An 18806-nucleotide genomic window follows, 5' to 3' on the forward strand; every position below is an offset into this window, starting at 1 on the left:
TATTGTGCTGAGCATTCTGTGGGATACAAAGATGAATCAGATGTAAACTGTCCTTAAGATACTTATAGACTTGTACGGGGAACTAAGACACAGACTTAGGTAAGTATACAAGGAGTACAGAGTTAAGAATCACAGACAATTTTAAAATGAAATTAAGAGAACAATCCTATTTGCAATAGCATCAGAGCCACATAAAATATTTAGGAATAAATTTAACAAAATAAGTTCAAAGCTTACAGTCTGGAAACTACAAAACATTGTTGAAAGAAATTAAAGAAGATCTAAATAAATGGGAAAATATCCTATATTCATGGATAAGAAGCATTGTTATGCATTGTTAAAAAGGCAATACCCATCAAATTGATCTGTATGGGCAACAAAATCCTTAGCAGAATCCCAGCTGACTACTTCTGAGAAATTAAAGAGATGATTCTAAAAGTCTTATGGAATTGCAAGGGACTGAAACAGCCAAAACAATCTTGAAAAGAACAAACCAGAAGGATTCACACTTTCTGCTCTCAAAATTTAATCCAAAGCAATGGTAATAAAACTCTGGTAGTGGCACAGGATAAATATGTATATGAATGGAATAGAATTGAAGAGTCTAGAAGTAAACCCATACATCTACAGTTAACTGATTGATTTTTGACAAGGTGCTAGGACTAATCAATGGGGAAAAGAATAGTCTTTTCTTCTACAAATATGGTTTATTTGTTGCTTTATAAGATAATTATTTTTGAATAAATTTCACTCCAGTCCTTGATTATATATCTTTTGGCAACAGATAGCTTATTATTAATTATTATTATTATTAACTTAGAGGCATAATGTTTGACACAGAGCATTCCACATAGTAGAAGATTGATAAATATTTATAAAAGGAGGAAAATAATCAATTTAAGGCCAGTAATGAAGGAAGGGAGGAAGAGGAAGAAGAAAATAAAACATGATTTCTTTTCCCTGTCTCAAAAAATTTGAGCACTATGATAGACGCCAGAGATAATTCAATTTTCACATTTCATAGGGAATTTAAAAGTACTAAAGAGGTTAAGTGAGCTATCCAAGATCACAGTGCTTGCTAATAACAAAGCTAGTAACAAATTAGGTCTTCTGATCCTTCACTCAGTGTCCTTTACACTGCACTGCAATGCTTATTTCACTGAAAAGAAATCTAATCAAGGCTATCAATGAAAATATATTTTTCCATGCTGCAAAATATTGCTTTATTTATCCTTAAAATAGATGTTTAATCATGGATTCTAAAATAAAATACATAACTTTAAAATAATGGCTAATTGAATTTATTGTGTAGCTTTTCTTACTGTGGTTGAGCTAAATACTGAAAAAAAACAAAGAAGCCTCATAGCAGCTGATACCTGCAGAGTGTAATATATGGCTTTGCAGATTTGATGCAATAGAATTTAGGTATCAGATTAAAATAAGGGTACTATTCTAATTTTTCCTTTAACTTTATGAATTCTTTCCATACGCATCAAGGACATACGTGAAGTTATCCAGTGGAATTCCCAGATCGCCAAAATTCCTCAAAAACAGGAGCCTCTGGGAGTAGGGTCCAGAAATTTGTGTTTTAACAAGGCTTTCAGTTCATCTGAAAGATGCTAAAATTATGAATCACTGCCTTAGTCTACAACCATCAATGATTTACACCTAAATCACTGAAGTTGTTTCCCACTGTCTCCTTGCTTTCCATCCTAACACACAAGTTATCTACATGGTTGTCAGAAAACAGTTATAAGATAAAAATCTGATGATGTTATTTCATTCTTCACTCATTCATCAAATATTTATTGAGACTTCTAACCCTTCAGGGTACAGCAGTGAACACAAAGAACAAAGATTTCTATTCTTGTGGTGGTTATATTCAATGCCTTTTATTCCCCTCCAAATTCCTCAGTGACTTCCTAGTGCTTAGATAAAAAATTCAAACTCCTTTGTATAATAGGCCCAGCACTCAGTGGTCCAGGCTTCCTCTGAGGATTTGGTTCTCTTCTTGTATCTTATAACCCAACCACACCATGCAGTTGCTTTCTTACCTACATTCATTTGCAAGGTGATCTATCCCCTTCCCGGGGGAGACCCCCAACCCTGTTCTGCTCCATTTTGCAAAACCTACATGCATTTTAAGATTCAAGAATTATTTGCGACCAAAATTCACAAGAAGAAATAGATGATCTGAATAGGCCTATATCTGTTGAAGAAATTGAATCAGTAATTAATAACCTTCCAAAACAGAAAGCACCAGGTCCAGATGGATTCACTGGTGAATTCTAACAAATATTTAAGAAAGAAATTAGACGAAATTTCTACAATCTCTTTCAGAGCATAGAAGTAGAGGGAACACTTTCTAACTCACTCTATGAGGCTACCATTACTTTAATAGCAAAATGAGATGAAGACATGACAAGAAAAGAAAACTACAGGCCAATATCTCTCATCAACATAGATGTAAAAATCCTCAATAAAATATTAGCATATCCAATCCAGTAAAATACAAAAAAGAATTATACACCAAAACCAAGGGGGATTTATTCCCAGCATGCAAGGCTGATTCAACATTGGAAAATCAATTAATTTAATCCACCACATCAACATATATATTTTTTAAAATCACATGATCTTATCGTTTGATGCAGAAAAAGCATTTGACAAAATCTAACACCCATTCATGAAAAAAACTCTCAACAAACTAGGAAAATAGGGAACTTCCTCACCTTGATAAAGACTATGCAAAAAAACTACAGCTAATGTCTTACTTAATGGTGAGGAACTCGAAGTTTTCCCACTAAGATCAGGTAGAAAGCAAGGATTTCCCCTCACACCACTCCTTTTCAAAACTGTACTGGAAGTACTTGCTAATGCAATAAGTCCTTGTTAATGCAATAAGTCAAGGAAATAAAAGGTATACAGATTGCAAAAGGAGGCATAAAGCTGGAAAAGGCAAAACAATGAGACAATATAAAGATCAGTGGTTGCCAGAGGTTGGGGGGAATGGAAAGATAAATAGGCAGAGCATAAAAGGACTTTTAGAGAAGTGAAAATACTCTGTATGCTAATACAATACAATGATGGATATATGCCATTATACTTTCTCCAAATCCATAGAATGTACAATACAAGAGTGAACCCTAAGGGAAAACTGTGGACTTTGGGTGATTATGATAAGTCAATGTAGGTGCATCCTTCATAAAAAATGTACTTCATAAAAAAGCGAGTGATGTTGATAATAAGGGTGGTTATGCATGCGTGGGAGCATGGGTACATAAGAAATATGTACCATTCTCTCAATTTTGTTGTAAACCTAAAACTGCTCTAAAAAGTTGTCTTTGAAAATAAGTCAAGACAAAAAAAATTCATGTGTTCTATGAAGTCTTGACTGACCTCCTCCCTAAAGAGGGAAATGGCAGCTCCCATTTTGATGCCTACATTGTGCCCTATTTTATATGTAAATCTATTTTATAGATGTGACTACATAAAATAAAATCTGTATATCAAAAAAAACAAGATAAAAAGTAAATGATAAACTGGAAAATGTTTTCATCAAATATGACGGTCATAAAGTTATCATACTTAATATATAATGAGCTCTGACCAAGTGATGGGAATATCAATAAAAGCCAATAGGAGAATGGCAAAGGATCTTGAGGGCTATAAGGGAGAAGATATCCTTAAGCTGGTCTCCGCCTTGTCCACTGCTATTGCCTCTGTCCATGCCACTGACTCGGCCATGATTACAGGTGTGTGGAGTTATGTGGTATAATTATTGCACAGAGGAATGGCATCACCAGAGTTTTGTACTGTATTTAAATTCTAAAGCTTTTAAACGACAGAATCCCTAAGTAGAATAAATATCAACAATTGATTTAATATAAGTGATGAGGAACCATAAGAGCCAAAACAATCTTAAAAAAAACATAGTTGGAAGACCCACACTTCAAATCTTAAAACTAACTACTGAGCTACAGTGATCAAGACTGTGTGGTACTGACAAAAGGATGGGTATATAGACAATGGAATGGAATTGGAAATCTAAAAATATACTCATACATTTTGGTACAATTTATTTTCAATAAAGGCACCAAGACAATTCAATGGGGGGAAATAGTCTGTTCAACAAAAGGTGCAGGAACAACTGGAAAAGAATGAACTTGGACCCCTATCTCATATCACGTACAAAGATTAACTAAAAATAGATCAAAGACCTAAATATGAACTAAAGCTATAAAACTCTTAGAAAAAATGTAAGTGTAAATCTTTGTGACCTTGGAATAGGCAATAGTTTCTTAAATATGACACCAAAAGCATTACCAAAAAAAGGAAGAATAAATAAATTGGACTTTATCAAAATCAACTTTTGTGCTTTAGAGGACACCATAAAGAAAGTGAAAAGAAATACAGAGAATGGGAAAAAATATTTGCAAATTGTACATCTGATAAAGGTCTAGTATCCAGAATACATAAAATGCTCTCACAACCAAACAATAAAAAGACAACCCAATTTAAAAGTGAGCAATGTATTTGAAAAAAAAAATCTTCAAAGAAGATACACAAATGGCCAGTATAATGGTCAATATTGAAAAGATGCTTGACATCATCAGTCATCAGGGAAATGTAAATCAAAGGAAAAGTGAGATATCACTTCACACCCACTAGGATGACTAGAGTAAAAAAGTCAGACAACAAGTTTCGGTGAGGATACGGGGGAATTGGAACCCTCCTCATACACTGATGGTGTGAGTGTAAAATGGTACAGTCACTTTGGGAATAGTTTGACATTTCCTCAAAAGTTAAAAATAGAGTTACCATATGACCCAGCAATTCCACTTGAAGGTGTATATCAAAGAATATTCCACAAAAACTTGTACAACTAACATTTGAAGAAGCATTACTTGTAATAACTAAAGAGTGGAAACCACCTATCCATTCAACAGATGAATGGATAAACAGAAATGTGGTATATACATTCAACAGATTATTGTTTTATAAGAAGAAATGAGGTACTGATTCATGCTATAATATGGGTGAATCTTGAAAACATTACGCTCAGTGAAAGAAGTCCAGTACAAAAGGCTGTGTATGGTATGATTCCATTTGTATGAATCACCTAGAAAAAGCAGATCCATAGAAACAGAAAGTAGATTAGTAGCTACCAGGGTCTGCTAATGAGGAATGGAAAACTAGAGCAAATGGTTTTATCAATCTTTGAGGTGATGCAAATGTTCTGGAAGTAGATAATGATGATGATTGCACAGCTTGTGAATACACTAAAAGCCACTAAATTGTACACTTTAGAGAGTACATTGAATTTTATCTCAATGCAAAATAAACACAGAAAACATAAACGATGGATACATGTTAAAAAAAAAACAGTCAATGTCACTAGCAGTCAAAGAAATGTAAATCAAAACAGAAGGTTATTTTTCCACTACCCTGGCAGATATTATCAAAAATAAAAATGCTGACAAAAATGATGATCTCATATATTGTTGTAAGAACTGTAAACTGATGGGTCCTTTCTGGAAAATAATTTGGTAATATGTATTAAGAAGCTTAAAGTGCTGATTCTATTTAACTTAGTCATCCCAGTTCTAGGAATCTGAATTCCTTATTTAGTAGACCATATAGAAGAAGGACCTTTGTTATTTATTATGAACCTCCCATTCCCTCTGAGCTAGGTGGAAAAATGTGTCTCACTCTTACCCTGGGCCCTATTTGGACTCTATGTAATAGTTCCCATCATTCTTATTTTCTTACTTCTACAACTCAATTCTACCTTATTGACCTGTTCTGGATGATTTTAACAGTATTCAGAATATCTGTGCAGCTCCCCGTCACCTTTCCCTACAATTCAACTGGTTCAGTCACCATCTAGTGTCCCTGATACTCTTCTTTCATTATGTTCTCATCATAACTATCTTGTGTTTTCCCTCAAAAAACAAAAAAAGAAACAAACAAAAAAACCAGGGCTATTATCTGCTTTGCCTCATAATAATGAGGGCTTTTTCTGGAACCAGATTGCTTGGGTTTAAATTCCAGCCTTGCCACTTGCCAGCTATGTGGTCCAGGTCTCAGTTTTCTCATTACCTGGAATTATCGTAAGAATTATATAATTATTACATGGAAAGTAGTCAGAGCAGTTCTGGCACATAGTAAACCCTGAATTTGTGTTAGTTGTTATTATTATTATCACCTCATAGAGATATTATGGAGCTCAAATAAAGTAATGTGTATGAAACTGTTTTTTAATGCACTGCTATTATCATTTTGTATTATAGTGACATGTGTATACCTTATCCTCATAAATTATAGAAGAGCAAGGACTATCTTATTTTTAATGGCTCACATTGCACATAGTAAATGCTCAAAATTTGCATTGTAATTCAATGTTACTTTTATGATCAAATCACTATTGACTTTTGGTTGTCTAAATACCATCACATCAAGACCACTGACAATCTTGTTATAACATATATCCACTTGTGTCTTCCACTATCTCAGCAGTCTTTTCAAAGTGGAATCCACAATGAACAATCCACTGCAAGTATGGGAGGAAAATTTTTAGGAACTCTATCTACATTTTTTCCTCATCTTTTGTAAATTTTCATTATTTGGTATTTATCATTACTAATGTGTGCAAAATTACTATGAAAATGCTATGACATATAAATAAATGCTAATGTATATTGGAAGTGCAGGCTCAAGATAGTTTTACTAAAGGGTGTACCGTCTAAAAAGTCTGGAGATCAACACACTATCCCACAATATGTTTTCTCTCCTAGGATCAAGCTGATCTATTCAACTCCTCCTAGAACACAGTTTATATCTCTTTGTTTCCAAATCTGACTCACAACCAGTCTGTCTGAAATGAGAGTATGACAGCCACTCCTTTTCAAGCTGCAACTTGCATTCTTCACACCAAGACTTAACCATCACCAAACGAAAGCTTCTTAAAAGAAGGGTCTGTATCTGGTCCACCTTTGTGTCTACTGCCACAGCTCCACCACCCCACCACAAAAAAAGGGTTTCCATAATGACTGGCACATAATAGGCTCCACATAACTGTTTGCTGAATGAATAAACTGGCAGAGAGATTGTTATTGGAAGGCAGGAGAGTGTGCTGGTTAATAGCAGAGGCTCAGATCCTGGCTCTGTCACTTAACTGGGTGGCCCTGGGTCTCAGATTTTTCCTCTGTGAAATGAAGGTAATAAGAGTAAGTAACAAGTAAAAAACATTATCTTAACTCAAAATGATTAATTTAGTAGCATAATTTAATGCAAAAAATGCCCCAATTAATGAAATATAAAATGGGGCAATTACCATGTAGTGAGCACTTTTTTTTTTTGTCAGTGGACAAAAATCAGCATTTCTCTGTGATACAGTGTTCAATACATATCATCTTGAGTTTCCCATAGCCCTCCAAGAGGTATAACACTGAATTTCCCAAGGTGTCATGCCACTTCTCTATGAGTATGCGGAAAAGACAGTAGAGTGGAAGGAGGGGAAAGGTTAGACAATTTCCTCCCATCTTATGAACATCTGAGATGGTTTTCCTTTGTCATTTGGGGTTTCAAGTACTGGTCACTGTTAAAACAACACATCCCATTATTTTAATACAGCTCTTAAACTGTAAAAAAATTAATTTTGGTAGATGACTTATTTGTCTATGTTGAAAACCCCAAAGAACCAATAACAACAACAACAACACCTCCTGGAACTAAAAAGCAATTATAGAAAGGTTTCAGGATACAAGGTTAATATACAAAAGTCAGTTGCTGTCCTATATACCTGCAATAAATAATTGGAATTTAAAATTCAAAACAGAACACCATTTACAAAAGTACCAAAAATACAAAATACTTAGATATAACTCTAACAAAATACTAACAAGATCAACACAAGGAAAAGTGCAAAATTCTGATGAAAGAAATTAAAAAATTAAATAAATAGAAAGATTTCCATGATCATGGATAGTAAGATTCAATATTGTTAAGATAGATAAGGTGTGAGTTCAGATACCTCACCAAAGAAGATATATAGATGGCAATAGTATATGAAAAGATGTTCAACATCATATGACGTTAGGGAATTGCTAATTAAGACTACAATTAGGTACCAAGGCACACCTATTAGAATGGCTAGAACTGAAAACACTGACAACACCAAATGTCAGGAGTTCTCATTCATTGCTGGTGAGAATGCAAAATGGTACACTTTGGAAGACAGTATGGCAGTTTAATACAAAGCTAAACATAGTCTTACCATATGATCCAGCAATCATTCTCCTAGGAATTTATCCAAATGAGTTGAAAATGTATGTCCACACAAAACCCTGCACATGAATGTTTATAGAAGCTTTATTCGTGACTGCCAAAAATTAGGAGCCACCAAGACATATCCTTTAATCAGTGAATGGATAAACAAACTGTAGTACATCCATTCAATGGAATTTTATTTAAAAATAAAAAGGAATGAGCCATCGAGCCACAAAAAGTCATGGAAGAACCTTAAATACACGTTGCTAAGTGAAAGAATCCAGTCTAAAAAAGCTACATACTGCATGACTCCAACTATATGACATTGTAGAAAGGCTAACCACAGAGACCATAACAGATCAGTGGTTGCCATGGGTTCAGAGGCAGGGAGGGAGGGAGGAATCAGTGGAGCACAGGTAAGTTTTAAGGGCAGTGAAACTATTCTGTATTATACTGTAATGGTGGATCCACAACCTGATGCATTTGTCAAAACCCATAGAACTGTGCAGCACAAAAAGTAAACCCTAATGTCAACTACGGAATGTAGTTAATAACAATGTATCAATATTGGTTCATCAATTGTAACTAATGTAGCACACAAATGCCAGATGTTAATAACAGGGGAAATTGTGTAGAGGGAAAGTGGGTATATGGGAATTCTCTACTTTCTCCTCAACTTTTCTGTAAACCTAAAACTACTCTAAAGAATAATAGCTATTATTTTAAAAGTCCATAGTAAGTAAAAAAAAACAGCAAATTTTATATATATACACATATGTATAAAAATACCTAAGGATATTCATGTACACACTTTCAGATAAAATAAAATAACTATACAACTTTTTCACGATAATTTTTAAACATTATATTCCGGTATTTTCCTTCTCCTAATATAATATGTTTTTACAGGGACCATCAATGGGAGGTGAGGAAATGCAGATAATTATGCTAAGTTATGTTCAGAAAAATTTTGGTAGTGAAGGACAGCTGTGGGAGTCTGAGGTCTAGGAAAGAATTCTTTTTACAGGATATAATAATGCCAACTTAAAAAGAAATATTGTTAGCAGCCTATTTCAAGGAATATAAATAAATATTAGAACATAAAACTGCATACCAACAGTATATTTCAAATTTTCCCAGTGAGTTAAAACGTGAGGAAAACAAACACATACCAAATCATTGATGTTGACCATTAGAACATTCTGATAGGCTCCGCCGTCTTTACCTTCAATATCACAATCAGATGATGCTACTGGCAACAGAACAAGGATCAGGGGAGGAATTCCAAAGATATACCTAAAAGAAACTAAATTCAACAATAAGTAAGAATAAGCTAAATGTCATAAGTCATATTATATCATTTGATGGTGGTATTTCAATTGGCCTGACCACTTATTTCTAATAATTTTTAAAATATATCTTGGTTTTACATAGTGTAGGAAGAACTCTAAATTTCAATATTATGTAACTACCAAAGAAAGACAATATTTTAGAGTCTAGGTTTCTTTCAGTTTTTATTCAGATAAAACTCTTTGGGAATATGCAGAACAAGTGTGAAGACAGCAAAATCTCTTTGCCTCATCAACAGAAAAACAGGTAAACTACAGGTTAACAATTATACATTTTTGAAATTTTGTGATCTAAGGCACGTGATTGTATATTTATGTAAAACTTGATGGTTGTTCAAGTGTCCAGCTGCTTCCTGGAAACAACATTGCAGGAAGTTTATCTGCATGGTACTGCACGGTGATTATATTCTTTCTTTTTAATGATGGATCCTAGAAGGCTTACCCTCCTCAGAACTGTGACAAAGTTGATATTTATATTATGAGACTCCTTATCTTTTCAGTATCTTCTTTTTCTAAATGCCCAGAGACCGACATTCTCTTCAAACACAGCCCTGTTTAGCTTCTTGACATGTTAGGAAAACCCAATAAATAAATTCATACCCTGTAAACTAATGATTTATATCTATTTTTAAATAAGTCTTCTCATTTAGGGGCAACTGTTAATCAAAAGGAATGAAATTATAAATGGTATCATTTTGGGCAGTAGTAATACACTGCTAGAAAGCCAGTGATTCCCTGAGGCATTAAAATCTGGTTTTATAGGGACTGATTTTATTTCTTCATAAGCCTGCTGGAGTGCCTTGTTTGCATCTTTCTGTAAACCGTCAAGTATTGTTGACAATATATTTCCTGTGATTTTCCCCAGTGAACTTTAACTGTTCTTGTTGAGTGCAAGATATTTCACATGTATGCCTTCTCCTGATTAAGATTACAAACAATACTCCTTGGAATCCAAGGAACTAATATTGTGAAAACAACCTAAAGGCTGTCCAATATATCATAAATTTCCCATAACATTCTCATCTATTACATCATTCCCTGTCATATAAAAATTAGTAGCTCTCCCCAGTAAGTTATGTGCCATTAGTGACCTATATTTTTACAATAGAGAATGTAGGCTGGGCAGCAGATAGGGGAACAAACATGAATCCTAGATCTAATCTTAATATGTCACTGACACCTAACAAGGTAAGAGAAACAAGATGAGATGTGGAGTCTATTCATAGCTCTGCCACTAAATTTCTATATGCATGATGAGCAAGAATTCGCTTTGGAGATTAATAATGATGATGAGGCTAGTTACCTTTAATTGAGTACCTGTCATGTACCAAGCACTGTTCAGTGCCTTATACTTACTATCTAAGGAGCAAAAGGGTCCTACATGCTAGTTAATCTTTTTATAAAACATAAATAGTAAGGTGCCAGGTCTGGATTCTAACCTGAGCTGGTTACTTCACCAGGATTTGATCAGAAATGCCCATTATCTTCTGATAACATGTCATCACTTTGGTCTTCTGAATGAAAACCACTTCCATGTACTATTATACAGCCCTACCTCTCTTTCTTCTACCACAGTCCCTTCATCCTGAATATTCTCAAACAATGATCAATTGCTAATTATTTACTGAGTCCTAGCTTTGTATAGATTGCACAGAGCCAAACTTTTTACTTTCTCTGTCATCATACAGATGTCCAGCAGGGATACTTTGCGAGAAGTAGATGGTAAGGAAAATTTATACAGCATATAACTTGAAATGAGCTTTAAAAAAAATATAACAAAATAATTAAATACTAGAATGCAAAAGAGGCATTTTTACTATTTACTATACATAAACGTCATTTCAAAGGTCCACATTTTATGTTTTAATAAAGGAGGTGGTTTTATTTTCTATGAGCACTAGTTGTTGTGCCCTCTTCACTCCAAATTTCAGTAATTAGTGCTCTCAAAATTCACATCGACCCATTTACTCATTGGATGGCATTTTGTCAATGTTTTCAAATGATGGCTTAGTGGAAAATTCAGTCTTTTTTGAGTAACTAGTTTCTCAATTCTAAAACAATATTTGCCTTATCTGGAAAGCAAGTCTTTGGTTGCCATCTTTGTTGTTAAATAGGCTAGCCCCAGATAGACTAGGGCAATGCAAAGTACAGAGGGAGACGCAGGGTTTTGTGTTGGTATGCCAATGAGTTGTGTGACTGACTGAAGGACAGAGTCTCATAAAAACTTCACTTTAGACTAAATGATCTCTTAATGTGGCTTTCAACTCTCAAGCACCTTAATTCTAAGAATCTACCCAGCCATCCAAATACAATAACTCTTTAGATTTGAAATCGCCTGACCAACAAGTTGCAAACACACCCAGGCCTTCAAATCCACATCTCAGAGGTTCCCAGGTTTCTCATTAATGACTTACAGTTTGGTCTGCAACTGAAGTCTTTTCTCCACACCACATAGACAGTAACATATTAATATTGCCTAGTTTGAGCCCCCTTTTGACATTGTTGTCACAATAGAAAAGGACTCTGCTTTTATTTTTGTTTTAGATTATACATAGATACCCATTCCTTCCCTCCACCTTGAACTTTCCCTTAGGTTACAAAAAAGACAAACCATAAAGAATAATGCAAGGCAATCTTGGGCTTGTGGAATTTTCTTCAGATTTCCGGAAGGGATTGAAACTGGAGAATTTGTTTTCAGTAGGGAATTTGGTTAAACCAGAATGATGGCTGTCTAAAAAAATCTTGTTGGTTTTTAAATTAAGCCAAATAATACATTTAATCCTCAGATGCTTAAGTTATGGGGTCAAAGTGAACATGAACAAATTAGTTTCAACAGTCCTTCAAATCCAATCTTTCCTTAGTGTTTAAGACCGATCATTGTTTATTGATTGTCTATTATAGACATTATATAGACCTATTTTCACTGGAATTTTAAAGAAATGGTCAAAAGACATTTAAGATGGAATTAAAGACATTATCTGAATATATAAGACTTGGCTTTAATATGAACAATTGGCACAAGTGAGTAAAAAAGAAAACGTTAATAAACAGTAGGCAATAACCGTATGTTATATGAAAATCAGCTTTTTAAGATTGCAAAAATGAATGTGATTATGCTCACATAAAGAATTCTAATACATTCCACAAACATATTAAGATTGGATTATAAATTCTATCCACAAGTCCCATGATAAACAACAGTTAAAGACATTTCTGAAGCTATCCTAGAATACTGCATACAATATTTCATTTAATCCCATAACCATTTCTTGAGGTAAGTACTACCAATCACTAACATTTTTGCTGATGGAGAATCTGGGACCCAAACATTTTTCCCCATATAAAATATGTCTTGTAAGAGGCATGATTCAAATCCAAGAGTCTAGAAACTAAGCTGTTAGCCGCTGAGCTGCACTGCTTCCTATAAAAATAACTGCATGTGTGTAGTCAAGGGAAATGTACAAAAGTCCATCTTCCTCCAGAAGAATCTCACTACAGCATTTCCTTGGCCAATTCCTGAAACACAGCATCACGTACTCCTATTTCAGGAAAAAAGACACTGATTATTTGCTTTATTACATTAGGTTATGTGTCAGAGATGAGGCCAGAAAAGCAATCTCACATCACATGTGTGACATCAACATGTAAGCTGGTCCTACAAAATAACATTTTCCATTTTTGTTTAAGGTATTGCAACACTGATGTGGTACCCTGTGTAACCCTCCTTTATACTTGTTCAGGCTTTTTAATCTTTCTCAGTTCTCTGTTTTTATTGCTATTCCATTTTTGGGTCCTCAAATATGATTAAATTATCTAAACTAGATAGCACAATTGAGGACCACATAGTACGTCCTCAACTACTTCAACTCCCAAAAGAAGTGGCAAAGTAAAAGGATAAAAAGTAACCCACAATAGAATTAGGAATGAAAAAGGAGAAGTAACAACTGACACTGCAGAAATACAAAAGATCATGAGAGATTACTACAAGCAACTCTACGCCAATAAAGTGGACAACCTGGAAGAAATGGACAAATTCTTAGAAATGCACAAACTGCAAAGACTGAATCAGGAAGAAATAGAAAATATGAACAGACCAATCACAAGCACTGAAATTGAAACTGTGATTAAAAATCTTCCAACAAACAAAAGCCCAGGACCAGATGGCTTCACAGGCGAATTCTATCAAACATTTAGAGAAGAGCTAACACCTATCCTTCTCAAACTCTTCCAAAACATAGCAGAGGGAGGAACACTCCCAAATTCCTTCTACAAGGCCACCATCACCTTGATACCAAAACCAGACAAGGATGTCACAAAGAAAGAAAACTACAGGCCAATATCACTGATGAACATAGATGCAAAAATCCTCAACAAAATACTAGCAAACAGAATCCAACAGCACATTAAAAGGGTCATACACCATGATCAAGTGGGGTTTGTTCCAGGAATGCAAGGATTCTTCAATATATGTAAATCTATTAATGTGATAAACCATATTAACAAATTGAAGGAGAAAAACCATATGATCATCCCAATAGATGCAGAGAAAGCTTTTGACAAAATTAAACACCCATTTACGATAAAAACTCTTCAGAAAGTAGGCATAGAGGGAACTTTCCTCAACATAATAAAGGCCATATATGACAAGCCCACAGCCAACATCATCCTCAATGGTGAAAAACTGAAAGCATTTCCACTAACATCAGGAACAAGACAAGGTTGCCCACTCTTATTCAACATAATTTTGGAAGTTTTAGCCACAGCAATCAGAGAAGAAAAGGAAATAAAAGGAATCCAAATTGGAAAAGAAGAAGTAAGGCTGTCACTGTTTGCAGATGACATGATACTATACATAGAGAATCCTAAAGATGCTACCAGAAAACTACTAGAGCTAATCAATGAATTTGGTAAAGTAGCAGGATACAAAATTAATGCACAGAAATCTCTGGCATTCCTATACACTAATGATGAAAAATCTGAAAGTGAAATCAAGAAAACACTCTCACTTACCATTGCACAAAAAGAATAAAATATCTAGGAATAAACCTACCTAAGGAGACAAAAGACCTGTATGCAGAAAATTATAAGACACTGATGAAAGAAATTAAAGATGATACAAATAGATGGAGAGATATACCATGTTCTTGGATTGGAAGAATCAACATTGTGAAAATGACTCTACTACCCAAAGCAATCTATAGATTCAATGCAATCCCTATCAAACTACCACTGACATTTTTCACAGAACTAGAACAAAAAATTTCACAATTTGTATGGAAACACAAAAGACCCCGAATAGCCAAAGCAATCTTGAGAATGAAAAACGGAGCTGGAGGAATCAGGCTCCCTGACTTCAGACTATACTACAAAGCTACAGTAATCAAGACAGTATGGTACTGGCACAAAAACAGAAATATAGATCAATGGAACAGGATAGAAAGCCCAGAGATAAACCCACGCACATATAGTCACCTTATCTTTGATAAAGGAGGCAAGAATGTACAGTGGAGAAAGGACAGCCTCTTCATAAGCGGTGCTGGGAAAACTGGACAGGTACATGTAAAAGTATGAGATTAGATCACTCCCTAACACCATTCACAAAAATAAGCTCAAAATGGATTAAAGACCTAAATGTAAGGCCAGAAACTATCAAACTCTTAGAGGAAAACATAGGCAGAACACTCTATGACATAAATCACAGCAAGATCCTTTTTGACCCACCTCCTAGAGAAATGGAAATAAAAACAAAAATAAACAAATGGGACCTAATGAAACTTCAAAGCTTTTGCACAGCCAAGGAAACCATAAACAAGACGAAAAGGCAACCCTCAAAATGGGAGAAAATATTTGCACATGAAGCAACTGACAAAGGATTAATCTCCAAAATTTACAAGCATCTCGTGCAGCTCAATAACAAAAAAACAAACAACCCAATCCAAAAATGGGCAGAAGACCTAAACAGACATTTCTCTAAAGAAGATATACAGTCTGCCAACAAACACATGAAAGAATGCTCAACATCACTAATCATTAGAGAAATGCAAATCAAAACTACAGTGAGATATCATCTCACACCAGTCAGAATGGCCATCATCAAAAAATCTAGAAACAATAAATGCTGGAGAGGGTGTGGAGAAAAGGGAATACTCTTGCACTGCTGGTGGGAATGTGAATTGGTACAGCCACTATGGAGAACAGTATGGAGGTTCCTTAAAAAACTACAAATAGAACTACCATATGACCCAGCAATCCCACTACTGGGCATATACCCTGAGAAAACCAAAATTCAAAAAGAGTCATGTAGCAAAATGTTCATTACAGCTCTATTTACAATAGCCCGGAGATGGAAACAACCTAAGTGCCCATCATCAGATGAATGGATAAAGAAGATGTGGCACATATATACAATGAATATTACTCAGCCATAAAAAGAAACGAAATTGAGCTATTTGTAATGAGGTGGATAGACATAGAGTCTGTCAAACAGAGTGAAGTAAGTCAGAAAGAGAAAGACAAATACCGTATGCTAACACATATATATGGAATTTAAGAGAAAAAAATGTCATGAAGAACCTAGGGGTAAGACAGGAATAAAGACACAGACCTACTGGAGAATGGACTTGAGGATATGGGGAGGGGGAAGGGTGAGCTGTGACAGGGCGAGAGAGAGGAATGGACATATATACACTAACAAACGTAAGGTAGATAGCTAGTGGGAAGCAGCCGCATGGCACAGGGATATTGGCTCGGTGCTTTGTGACCGCCTGGAGGGGTGGGATAGGGAGGGTGGGAGGGAGGGAGACGCAAGAGGGAAGAGATATGGGAACATATGTATATGTGTAACTGATTCACTTTGTTATAAAGCAGAAACTAAGACACCATTGTAAAGCAATTATACCCCATTAAAGATGTTAAAAAAAAAAAAAAAGGTAACCCTATCCTTAAGCTTCTAGTGAACTTTACTGGAAAAAAATCATTATCAAAGTCACTCATAATTATTATTATTAGGAGTTTAGAATTCTAATATTTTGGTTGCTGATAACTTATGATGCACGATTGGTTTAGATATACTTCAGGAAATAGAGGTTCCTTGTTAGTAATGGGTACCTTAGCTTCCTTTTCTTGTTTTACCTCTCCACTCCAGATCAGAGGTGATGGAAAGATTAGATCTGGGAGTGGTTCAGAAAAAAGCAATTGCAGGAGATCCATGGGCATTGTAAGGAAAACAGGAATATACCTAATTTCTAATTCTATATTAAAGTTCTGGAGGACGCCCATTACAAATCTTCTATACGCTAAACCCGCTCCCCACCCCCCTTTACCTTGCTACTGATCAGGTACTTCTAGACTATGTCAATTATTGATGCTTTAATACCTGTGAGTAGGGATAGGTCTCTTGATCTAACGGTGCCGCCAGGAAAAGGCACAGACCAGGCATCAAACACAAGAACAATCTGCTCCCCATTCTGGCACCCTCCCGCACCCGTCTCCTTTTGCTTAAGGAAGTATTTACTATAAAAAAGTAGAATTTCCCTCAGCAAATCCTCTCCACTCACATCTCTTTTCCCCCTTTTTTCTTCCCGTCAGCTTTTGGACCCGTTACCTTGGCCATATGGCTGCCAACGGGAATCCAGCTCGCCTCACCTCTGCCCTTGTCCATTTTAAGTCCGTATTTCGCACAGATAAAATAGACTAAATCTCGGCAAGGGTCTAGAATTTAGAATTATGCCTGTTAATCCTGCCTCCGTCCATGAGTACCCATATAGGAAAGAAACCAAAACCCGAAAGTGGCCTTGTGCCAGCCCGAGCACTTGGGTTCCCAGCAAAAGACACAAGGTACAGCCCCAGTTGGAAACTCCCAGCCTCAATGAGGAAAAACGGGGTTTTCCAGAGACCTGTCCCCTTGAGGTTTAAAAGCGTGTCCCGTGGGAGCTTCGCTTTCGCTTCTCTAAGGGGTTGGAGCTGCAAGAGCCCAGATCCTCGCCGATCCCGGGGCACCTGTGAGTACCGTGGCGCGACCAGGAGCCCGGGGAGGGTGGGTTGGGCGCCGGGTTGACAGCGGACAGCGTTGGCGAGGGGAGACTGACGGAGAGCATTGGGATCTGGGCGCGGGCTGCCACCGCTGAGCGGCTCGGAGGCTGCAGCGCCCGGTCTCGGGACAGAGAGCAGGCGTCGGGGACTGCTTCTCCCACGCAGCCCGCCAGGCTCAGCAGCCCCAGGTGCAAGTGGTGATGGGCCAGAGTACTCGGGTGAGGCTGCCGGCTGCCCAAGGGCAGAGCAGCCAGGGCTCTCCGCAGATCCAAAGTGCAACGCCGGGCTCTTCCCGGACGCGCCTGGGCGTGGGGCCCCGCAGCATGTCCCAGAGTACCCTGGCGTGCCGCGCGAGCGAATTTATGCGCCCGGGAGAGGAGCGCTTACCATGGAACATGGTCTGCGGGAGGCGGGCGTGGTCATGATGACCGCAACTGCAGCAGGAGCAAGCTCTCACCGCCCATAGTCACTCCCAGGACCCTGGTCTTCCGCGGAGTTGCCGGGAGTCCGTGCCGGCTAGGGCAGTCTCTGCAGCTGGTTCCTCCTACCCACGCCGCGCCTGCTGTTTCATCCATCCCAGGGGGGGCGTCACACACCACGGTCCGGCTCTGCGCTTTGCCTTTCCCATAACTTCCGTAGGATCAGCCGACAGTGTACTTTCAGTTTCTACTTTGCGCTTGGTCTGCAGGTTCGATCTCTGAGTTAATCACTGGGGCACCTTCACCTCCCCGCACACCTGCTTCTCCTGGTCACCTGCGTCCTCCCCTAGCGCTTCCTGTGCACCTGGACCAGGACCAGAGGAGGGCGCGGAGTCCCAAAGCACCGCAGAAGGAATGAGTTAGCCTGAATCGGGGCGATTCGAGGCAAAGACTTTCCAGATGACCTCTAAACCGCCTTGGCAAAGGCGGGCGACTAGGATCTAAAAGCATCGGTTGCTAATGTGTCCACAGAAGCCACAGATGTGTAGGGCGAAAACTGGGCTATTGCAAGCGGACGCCAGGGAGGAGGCGTCGCAGCTCTTGCCGCAGATGTGGTGGTGGACGACGCCAAGTCAGTCGTCTTGTTTAAAAAAAAAAAAAGGAAGTAAAGAATGATTAAGAGGGCCACGGGCCACGCCCTCAGCCTCTTTAACCTCTCTAGTCTCCTTCCTCTCTG

At 37.2% G+C, this 18806-nt stretch overlaps 1 protein-coding gene across 4 annotated transcripts in view; it reads right to left on the minus strand.

The window, feature by feature from the left end:
* The window catches only part of IL7 (interleukin 7), a 54537-nt gene extending 36374 nt beyond the window's left edge, over window positions 1-18163 (minus strand). For all 4 annotated transcript variants that reach the window (XM_059994805.1, XM_059994804.1, XM_059994803.1 and 1 more), the window contains exons 1-2: window positions 18039-18163; window positions 9438-9577 (exon numbers count right to left, since the gene is read on the minus strand). In XM_059994805.1, coding sequence (XP_059850788.1) covers window positions 9438-9577; window positions 18039-18048 — 150 coding nt within the window. In that variant the 5' untranslated portion in view covers window positions 18049-18163. The remainder of the gene's footprint in view (window positions 1-9437; window positions 9578-18038) is intronic.
* Window positions 18164-18806: the final 643 nt, after the last annotated feature.

The sequence above is a fragment of the Delphinus delphis genome, chromosome 17 (assembly GCF_949987515.2).
Source record: "Delphinus delphis chromosome 17, mDelDel1.2, whole genome shotgun sequence".
NCBI classification, from domain to species: domain Eukaryota; kingdom Metazoa; phylum Chordata; class Mammalia; order Artiodactyla; family Delphinidae; genus Delphinus; species Delphinus delphis.